This window comes from Suricata suricatta, chromosome 17 (genome assembly GCF_006229205.1).
Source record: "Suricata suricatta isolate VVHF042 chromosome 17, meerkat_22Aug2017_6uvM2_HiC, whole genome shotgun sequence".
NCBI classification, from domain to species: Eukaryota; Metazoa; Chordata; class Mammalia; order Carnivora; family Herpestidae; genus Suricata; species Suricata suricatta.
In genome coordinates, this window is record NC_043716.1 from 36,885,471 (window position 1) to 36,895,190 (window position 9,720).

Sequence of the window (9,720 nt, forward strand, 5' to 3'; positions counted from 1 at the left end):
TTTTTTCCCTAATGTTTATTTATTTTTGAGAGAGAGAGAGAAGGAAAGAATGAGTGGGGGAGGGGAAGAGAGAGTGGGGAGACAGAGGATCCAAAGTGGGCTCTATGCTGATAGCAGTGTGCCCGATAGGGGGCTTGATCTCATGAACTGTGGGATCATGACCTGTGCTCAACTGGCTGGAGCCACCCAGACACCCATGTGTGATTCTTTGCTTAACATGAGTCTCCCCAATTGGGATGCAAGAGGATAAGGGCAGGATCTGGTTTTTTTTTTTTTTTTTTTTGGTCCCCACTTTCTCCCCAGTACTAAGCTTTCAGTTGGCATTTCATAGGTACTTAACAAACAGTAACTGGATGAATGAAGGAATGATTGGGTAAATTGTCTACTGTGCTTTGCACAAGCTGCTCCATGGCCCAGGTGACCTTGTCCCCTCCCCCTCTTCTTTGCTTGGTCCACTCATACTGGTTTTTCCAAGGAAAACCCAGTTTGGAGAAAGTTGAGGCTAGAGCCACTCCTTGATGGTCCTCCAGGGCAGACCTCTTATCACTCTATAGACTGTTTACCCAACTGTCACCAACTCCTGGTTGGGAGGTGGCCACTGCCTTTGATGCAGGCCCTCTCCCTGACCCTTGTGTGTGCCTAATGCTGAAGGAGCTAAAGTGATGGCTTTAAGCTGGAGGGCCGGGGTCCCCTGGCACCGGGCCAGAGCTTCCCCCAGGTCACTCCTCCCACCATGAGACCCTGCCTAACCCCTTCAGTTTCAGAAGAAGCTGAGACCCTGGGCTTTTCCAAGAAGGGAGAACATACCCTGGGTGCCTCTGAGGGCCAGGGTGCAGGCTGGGTGGCCAGACTGTGGCTGGAGGTCAAGGGGCAGGCCTTGTTGCTGGATACCCCTCTGGCTGGCTTCCCTCTTTCGCTGGGTGCTCTTTGCCCCATCAGGTGGGACTCAGAGCCACAGACAGGCCCCCTAGCTTGGCCAATGAGCAGACCCGATTTGGTGAGGAGCCTGGGGAAGGGTGCGCCGGCGGTTTCCCCTTACCTTCCAGCCCCCAGGCCCTCCCACCCAGGTCACGAGGACTCCAGATCTTCGTCCTCAAGGCTGTTCAGTTCGACTGTCTTCCTCGCCTCTCCCCTGGCACCTGCCGCCAGACTAAGAAGGGCAAAAACAATTCCAGCCTGAGTAGAGTGTCAGGGAGTCCCCGCCCCTCCTCCTGTGGTTCCTCCTCCCATGCCTCTCCCCCCCCCCGGCCCCGCCCCCACCTGCCCAGAATAATTTTAGTTTCCTTCGTCCAGGAGCCTGGACACACAGGGCTGTCCCTCCCCCAATCCTCACTTCTACGTCCAAAGTCGGGACTCCCTCCTACCACCTGTAGAGAAGAGGGAGAGGATTTGAAATCAAGTCCAGGTATCTGGGGTCCCTAGACAGAACTGGACTTCGGACCCCGTGTCCTGCTACTCCTGCTGGGGCTTCTCTAGGTAAGGTTACCAGGATCGGTCCCAGACGATAACTTGCCCCCACCCCCAGCGGCCCCAGGGCCCCAGGCTGTGCCGGTCTCAGGGCCAGCCGCTGGCAGGCCGCCCTGGTGGGCGGACGGTCGGCCGCCTGGCTCCCCCTCCCCTCTCCCCCTCAGTGATGTCAGGCCAAGGGCGGGGGCAGGAGGGGGACAGGTAGTTAAGGGCCCGGCGTCTCCCTCCCTAAACCGCTGGCCCCAGCCAAGAGTTCCAACGCCAGGGTCCAGGTAAGGACCCAAACGCTCCCTTCATCTTGAGGGTGGGGAGGCGCAGCAGGTCCGGGGGCAATTTGGAAAGATTTGCCTCCTTCTGCGTTACTCTGGCGGCCCCACTTTCTCTTTTTCTCCAGTCTCCCATATCCCGCCCCTTCCTCACCATCTGCCCTCAGTCTTTCCCCATTCTCATTTCCTGTCTTCCTTATTCCTACCTTCTCTCCCTGTACCCTGCCTCCTCTGCCCCCCCCCCCCGGATAAAGCAGCTGATGGGGATGAGAAAGGAAGATCTCTGATCCTTTCCTCCCAGACACGCAGCTTTCCTGCTGAAACTAGCCCCTCCCCATCTCCCCTGAAAGAGAGCCGGGAGGGGGGCCGAATACCGAGGGCTGCCTCGAATCATTCCTTGCTCGGCCTGAGGTTCCGCGTTTGAGGTTTCCCCAAGGCTCTGCCAAAGATTGCCCTCTCCCCTGGGGAAGGGGTACTCTTCCATTTGGAGGGCAGGAGAGGAGAGGGATCCCTTAAATTTCTAGAACTCCATCTCCTATTGTTTGCCTGCTCGAAACACAGGGTCCTGCCCTCGGAAGGGAAGGTGGGGGCGGGGCAGGCCTGAGGGTCCTTCCAGCCTTCGGAAGGGAGGTTCAAAGGCTGGAAGGCTGGATTCGGGGGATCAGCAGAGCAGTGGGGCCTAGGGAAAGTGTGTGTTTGGGGGGAGGGGGTAATGTTTGGAGAAAGACCTGAATCTGGGTCTTCCTGGCACTATGGAGATGGAGAATGCACCTGTCTGCCGTTGGAAGAACTCCCAACCCCACTGCCCCTCTTGGTCGGCCTGCCCTGGACTCTGGTCTCCCTTCTCCCCCTGATTCTGCTGGGGGAGCCCTCTGCGAAGGCAAGCAGCATGTAATGATTAACTCCACAGACACTCCAGCATTCTTCCCAAATTAAACTTTAAGAGAGCTTACCCCCCTTTTCCCATTGGTCATTTTTTCGAGCGAGGGGAGTGGGCGGGGCCTCAGCGTCCTGGGCCCTCCCCGCAACTCTGGGTCACCTAGGGGATTCCCGCCTCCTCACTTGGGCCCTGCACCCCCAGAACTCCCCCGAAGGTTGAGCCTTACCCCCTCTTACAATAAATCCCGATGGGGGCGGGCCATGGAGTGCTGGGCCAGACGGGGGCCTTCTCGCCACCTGCTGGTCCCCAGCCCAGGCCTCGGCCCTGCCAGCCCCTCCCCCTCTCCTGGTTAGCAACGGAGGTGGCCTTGTTTTCTTGCCCTGCCACCCGCCCTTGGGGCCAGCCAGGTGGGGCGAGATTCAGGAAGTAAACACGGAGGCAGGAGGCCGGGACGGCGGGAAGGAGGGTGGGGCGGGAGCCGTGGGGCGGGAGAGGCCGTAGGGGAAGCTTCGGCGTGGAGTTGCTGTTGAGGGGACCGATAGATTCCGGGGGTCTGTTTTTTCAACAGAAGCTTTCTCAGAGCCCCACTTTGAAAGTCCAGGTTTCTTTGGAGGGAGGCTGCTGGGGCCCCACAACTAGGACCCCCATTCTCCCATTTCATTGATTTGGTCCTAACTGCCCCACTCCTCCTGCCTTAGAAGGGTCTGGGGGCAGGGTGAAGGGATGGAAAGGCCAAACCCCATCTTCAGTCGGCCTTGCAGCCCTCGGAGGCCAGACTCTAACCTGATTCTGATTCAAATCTACTCCCTTTTCCCTGTCCAAACACTGTCCTGGTTCCTCTTCCCTCTGGGGTGGAGGACGATCCTACTTTTGGTCTCTGATATCCTGTCTGTCTTAGCTGCCCCTTTCCCCCTCCCCCAGTCTCCCTCTCCCTGGAGTGAAGTCACCAGGGCTGGTTGCCGGAGGATAAATGGGATGGGAGTGGGGACACTGTTTTGTTGTTGATGTTCTGGTGTCTGTTGATGATCACTGGCGGGTGTGTTTCACCCTTCCATGCAGGACCCTGAGCCCCCTCCCTGTCTCTCCCTCCAGCCTTTCCTTTTCCGCCTGTCTGTGTCTGTCCTCTTGGGTGCCTTGACTTTCTACCTCTGCTCCTGTAGTATCCTTCCAGCCAGGACACCCCGAAGAGTGTGTCAGGAGGACCCCTGTCCTTCAGGGTTGATGTAGATGAGTCCTCTGGGCCACTGAGTCCTGGGTTCCAGGGGTGGGCAGCAGCATCCGAATAAAAGCCTGGTAGGCCCCAGACAGGATAGGGAGCACTTGCTGGTTTCTTTGGATGAGTGAGGGCATCATTGGATGGCAGCTCCACTCCAGATGGGCCTTTGAATCCAGGCCGGGCCTTTCTTCTCTCCTTGGCCAAGGGGGCTCCTGGGCAGGGTGGTGGCCAGCAGATTGGGGGCTGACTGAAAGTCCCACCTGGACTGGAGGTGGGCCAAGGGTGGGGAGGAGAAAATGATGTCAGAGGAGCTGCAGGCCCCACAGCTTCTTTCTCCCCCACCCTGTCCCTGCCCTGTGCCTCCCCCATCCCTCCCAGGCTGGTAGGCTGGGGGCAGGAGTGGAGGGAGGTGGGCAGAGGCAGGGTTGTTTGTGTTTCTCTTAAGCCAGGAAGTTGTGCAGGTGAGTCAAGGTTGAATAGAGAGCTCCGGGCAGTGCTGTCCCGCCCCACCCTGACTCACCTGCCCCCCAAATCCCCTCACTTAAGAGTCCAGGGCCTGCCACTTCCTGGAAGGTCAATGCCAGGTGCCCCCGGCAGCCTACAGCCTAACAGTGCTGGCCTAGGTCTCAGATGCTCCCAGGTCCTTACCCAGCCAGAGGGGTCTTTCCCCCGGTAGGCATTTTTGCCCCAGCTCTCCTGTCCTTACTTGTCTCAGGTATCTGTGCAGCGCCTGTGGGTGATAAGACATGGGTAAGACCCTGGCCTTGCCTAGCAGTGCTGGCCATCTTCAGACCAGTGAGTGAATAAGACAGGTGCACGTATTTGGCTCTGAGGCCCCTGCACAATGCAGAGAGGGAGACCTTCCGTGTGAAGGTGGAAAATCCAGGAAGGCTGCTCAGAGGAGGTAGCTCTGGGATTGGGGCTTCAAGAAAGTTGGGCAGGGGAAGGAATCTGGGGAGGGCACGCAAGGTTTGGGGCCTGCTGGGGCCAGGGCCCCCAGGCTAGTCCTGCCCTTCTCACTCCAGCTGAGCCTGCCTCCTGGTTCCTGTCCTGGCCCACCTCCTTCTCCCCTTCTGTGCATCACTCAGCACTTGGGCAGGCGTTGCCACAACAGGCTCTGGCAACCAGGTTTGGCAACAAAGCACTGGAAAAACCTGGGGCAGAGCCCAGAGGAGTTGAGTGCCCTGTGCTCAGAGCATGCTCAGAGACTGCACGTCTGAGCCTTCAACAGTCTGTGGGTCATGCAGTCTGTTGCTCCACGGTGGTGGAGTGAGACCCTCTTAGCTCTTGCGCTGGGCAGCCTGGGGCTAGCAGAAAGGCACTGGACTTGGAGTCCAAACACCAGGCTCCACTCCCTGATTCACCTGTGACAGGGGCAAGAATGCTTTCTTCTCAGGGACTTGAAGTTCCTTTTTGTAAATGGGCTCACTCTACCCTTCCCCCAGAGGTTCCAGGGAAACTCTCGTTAGAGGGAAAGCAATAAGGCGCTGTGTAAGCTCGAAGGGGCGCCTTGGCAGCTGTGTGAAGTCAGGAGGTCTGGGTCCTCTTGGCCCCTCTCCCCGGGATAAAAGGTCAAGATCAGCCACTTTTAGCTCCCTCTTCTCCCTCAGATGTTATGGAGCTCGGTCTGTCTCCACCTCATCTCAGCAGCTCCCCGGAAGACCTGTACCTGACCCCTGGGACCCCTCCTGGGACTCCTCCGCCTCCCGATGCCCCTCTACCTGGGGAGGTCAAGCGGTCCCAGCCTCTGCCCATTCCGACCAGCAGGTACAATGGGGTGATGGAGCTGAGGAGGGGCTGGTGGTGGTGGGGCGGTCAGTGCCAGGTAAGGCAGAAGCTTGCAGTCAACTTCTTCTCTGTTCCCTACCTTGGGCCACAGGAATCTTCTTCGAGAGGAGGAGCTGCGGACAAGCTCTCTACCCTCCATCCCCAACCCCTTCCCTGAGCTCTGTAGTCCTCCTTCACAGACCCCCATTCTTGGGGGGCCCTCCAGTGCAAGGGGGCTGCTCCCTCGAGATGCCAGCCGCCCCCATGTGAGTTGTCTTGGGAGAGAGAAGGGAAGGATATGGGGATGCTGTGGGTATGAGGGTGGATATGGTACTGCTTCCATGGAGGTGGGGGGGGGTTTATGAGGAATGCCTACAGGTAGAGCAGGCAGCAGAAGGGAAGTCACCACCCTTTGTCCTTCCTCAAGTCATCTGCAATTCCCGGGGTACAGGTAGTAAAGGTATACAGTGAAGATGGGGCTTGCCGGTCCGTGGAGGTGGCCGCCGGTGCTACGGCTCGCTACGTGTGTGAAATGCTGGTGCAGCGAGCTCACGCCTTGAGCGATGAAAACTGGGGGCTGGTGGAGTGCCATCCCCATCTGGCACTGGGTGAGTTGGAGTGAAGGGGGGCTATCCGGACAGGGAGGCAAATGCTTCACACGTTGGGCTGGGCAGGTGGCTCATCTGGGAGGCCTGGCTGGTCTCCCCTGACCCCTGCTTTTTGCCCTTGCTCTCAGAGCGGGCCTTGGAGGACCACGAGTCAGTGGTGGAAGTGCAGGCTGCCTGGCCCATTGGTGGAGACAGTCGCTTTGTCTTCCGGAAGAACTTCGCCAAGTATGAACTGTTCAAGAGCTCCCCAGTGAGTGTGGGTGAAGGGGGTCTGGGCACTGGGAATACCTTGATCCCCAACTTGGGTCCTCAATCCCTGCCTCCTGACTCCTTTCCCCCCAGCACTCCCTGTTCCCAGAAAAGATGGTCTCCAGCTGTCTGGATGCACACACAGGCATATCCCATGAAGACCTCATCCAGGTAAAGGGATACCTCCATTCATGATGCCCCAGGATCGCCTATTGCTTTTTGGCCCTTAAGCATTGTGCCTTCCCTCTATGTGGTGGAGGGCTTAGCACAGTCCTAAGCGACCGGAGAAGTCACTTTTCCTGGCTGAGAGTCAGTTTCTTCATCTGGTAAATGAGACAGTAAATAGTAAATGTATGTGAAGCATCTTCTCTCATGAAGGCCTTTGTGTGTGCGTGCGTGCGTGTGTGTGTGTGTGTGAGTGTGTGTGTGTATCTCCCTGTCTCCCTCTTGGCGTCTCACACGCTTCCTGCTCTCTTCTGGACTCAGAACTTCCTGAATGCAGGCAGTTTCCCGGAGATCCAGGGCTTCCTGCAGCTCCGGGGGTCAGGACGGAAGCTTTGGAAGCGCTTCTTCTGCTTCCTGCGCCGGTCTGGCCTCTATTACTCCACAAAGGGCACCTCTAAGGTGAGATCTTGACAGCCCCACCCCCTAGGCTATCCCATTCCTGGTCCTTCTAGGGGTTGTCCCTTCCCTGTTGGAACTCCTGGACCTTTCTTCCCCTGGACCCTGAGACCCTCAGCTGCTCCTCTTTCCTCCCTAGCTTACCTACCCCAGGAAGTAGTGGTGGGAAAGGCAGGTGAAACTGAGTTCTAGTCCAGGCTCTGCTTCTGTTTGCTGTGTGACCTGAGGCACTTATCTGCTCCTCTCTGGTCCTGAAATCTCCCCAGCTGGCTTACACGGACAATAATAGGGGGATAGGGTCTGCCTGTTAACAAGTCCTACCTACCCATGCTGCACAGGATCCAAGGCACCTGCAGTATGTAGCAGATGTGAATGAGTCGAATGTGTACGTGGTGACCCAGGGCCGCAAGCTCTATGGGATGCCCACGGACTTTGGCTTCTGTATCAAGGTAAAGACCTGGCCTGCCCTGGGAGGGAACAGGAGCTGCTCAGGCCCTGGGATCCTACCTAGGGTTTCTGAGCTCCCATCTGGGACACCCAGACTCCTCCCCCTGCCCCCTGCCCCGTGCCATGCCCTACAGAGACAGACATCTGGTCCTAATGGCAGATAAGGGACCACCTGGTTTTCTCTCTCTACAGCCAAACAAGCTCCGGAATGGCCACAAGGGGCTTCGGGTCTTCTGCAGCGAGGATGAGCAGAGTCGCACCTGCTGGTTAGCAGCTTTCCGCCTCTTCAAGGTGAGACCCTGGGAGTGGCATGGGGGCATGAGTGAGGAGTTGTAACTCTGCCCCCAGGAATGAGGGGGCATCATAGCATTGATCTCTCAGTGTGTCTGGTCCTCGCTCTGGCTTCAGAAAGCTCCTCATCCAGGGCCGAGATTCAGTCTTGCTCTTGGGGAGTTCTGGTGGAGGGGAGGTTTCAGGACCCAGCCGCCAGCACCTGCTTGACCTCGGTTCTCTTTCTCTCTCCAACCCACAGTATGGGGTGCAGCTGTATAAGAATTTTCAGCAGGCGCAGTCTCGCCACCTGCGTCCGTCCTGTGTGGGTTCCCCCCCTTTGGTGAGTCTGCACAGGGGCGTTAGGGGGGTGGGCGCTCAAGTCCCGTCCTGGGGACCCATGGGCCCTGTTCTGACCCCTCTCCCTCCTATCCCATCTACAGAGGAGTGTCTCTGATAACACCCTGGTGGCCATGGACTTCTCTGGCCATGCTGGGCGTGTCATCGAGAACCCCCGGGAAGCTCTGAGTGCAGCCCTGGAGGAGGCCCAAGCCTGGAGGGTGAGGGGCTATACCCATCTGCATGTTTATACTGGGCACCTTCTCTCCATGTGGGTTTCCATGGTGTGGGAGGAAGAGTGCGGGGGTTAAGGCAGGCCCCCAGGTGCAGAAAGGGTCTCTGTGTTCTCGAGGTACTGGGTGACACCTCAGTCACACTCTGACGCCATGTCCCCCCCTGCTCTGCAGAAGAACCACCGTCTCAGCCTGCCCACCCCAGGCTCAGGCACAAGCCTCAGTGCAGGTGGGTGAGAGCCCTGCGACCCCAGGGGTGGGGGCTGCCATGGCTTCTCTGAGCATTCCCAGTGCGGGAGGTCAGTATGGGGTCTCCTGCCCAGAGTGACTGCCTGCCTCCCTCCCCCAACTCCAGCCATCCACCGCACCCAACCCTGGTTCCATGGACGCATCTCCCGAGAGGAGAGCCAGCGGCTCATCGGGCAGCAGGGCCTGGTGGACGGGTAAGGGGCAGGGCTGAGCAGGCCAACAGACCCAGGGATAGCAGGGGCCCCACGTCAAGGCGGCAGCTGTGTCCTGGGGTAACGTTGCCCCGTCTCCTGGTAGCCTGTTCCTTGTTCGAGAGAGTCAGCGGAACCCACAGGGCTTTGTCCTCTCTCTGTGCCACCTGCAGAAGGTCAAACATTATCTCATCCTCCCGGTGAGTAATCCCCACCTCCTTGCCAAGCCCCCTTGAGAAGCTCCCTGGCCCGTAGCGCGTCTGGGGGCTCCTGCTCTCTCCTTTGTCCCTGCGCAAGCCCTGGGGACCTTGGCCTTGACCAGGAGGGAGCCGCTCCCTGACCTTCCACCCCACCCTCTATGGCCGCCGCCCCCCCAGAGTGAGGAGGAGGGCCGCCTGTACTTCAGCATGGATGATGGCCAGACTCGCTTCACGGACCTGCTGCAGCTCGTGGAGTTCCACCAGCTGAACCGTGGCATCCTGCCGTGCTTGCTACGCCACTGCTGTACTCGCGTGGCCTTCTGACGGCTACAGAAACAGGCATGTGTCTTGGCCTGGTCCAGGCTGGCCACTGTCCCCTCTGCTCATAGGGTGGACTTGGAGGGTGCAGAAGGTGGGGACAGGCTCATGAATGATTGGATGGCTCCCCTACTCTGGAGAGCTTTCTCCTCTGCCCCTTTGCTTCCCTCAGGCAGAAAGCGCGCCTCACCCACTCCACCCCCAGCCTGTCTCCTCAAGAGAAGGCTCTTGGGGTGGCCCTCCCCTTCACAGAACTCCTGGACACTGCCCTGGGGCAAGGCGTTTTGGGAGAGATGGGGCAGCCCAGGTGGTCTTATGCCCCACACTTTGTACAGACTCAGAGGCCAGTTGATCTGCTCTGTTTTATACTAGTGACAATAAAGATTATTTTTTGATACA

General features: G+C 58.4%; 1 protein-coding gene across 2 annotated transcripts; it reads left to right on the forward strand.

The window, feature by feature from the left end:
• The first annotated feature begins 1,293 nt into the window (after window positions 1-1,293).
• On the forward strand, window positions 1,294-9,720 carry GRB7 (growth factor receptor bound protein 7). Of its 2 annotated transcripts, none has more exons than XM_029927264.1 (15): window positions 1,294-1,476; window positions 5,440-5,596; window positions 5,709-5,862; window positions 6,048-6,204; window positions 6,333-6,454; window positions 6,547-6,624; window positions 6,940-7,077; window positions 7,413-7,523; window positions 7,714-7,812; window positions 8,054-8,134; window positions 8,235-8,351; window positions 8,538-8,592; window positions 8,719-8,806; window positions 8,910-9,003; window positions 9,181-9,720. In XM_029927264.1, exons 2-15 carry the CDS (start codon window positions 5,445-5,447, stop codon window positions 9,325-9,327), a joined length of 1,593 nt encoding a protein of 530 aa, XP_029783124.1. In that variant the 5' UTR covers window positions 1,294-1,476; window positions 5,440-5,444; the 3' UTR covers window positions 9,328-9,720. The 2 variants fall into 2 exon arrangements, with proteins under 2 accessions (XP_029783124.1, XP_029783123.1); XM_029927263.1 differs by lacking the exon at window positions 1,294-1,476 and adding an exon at window positions 1,650-1,739.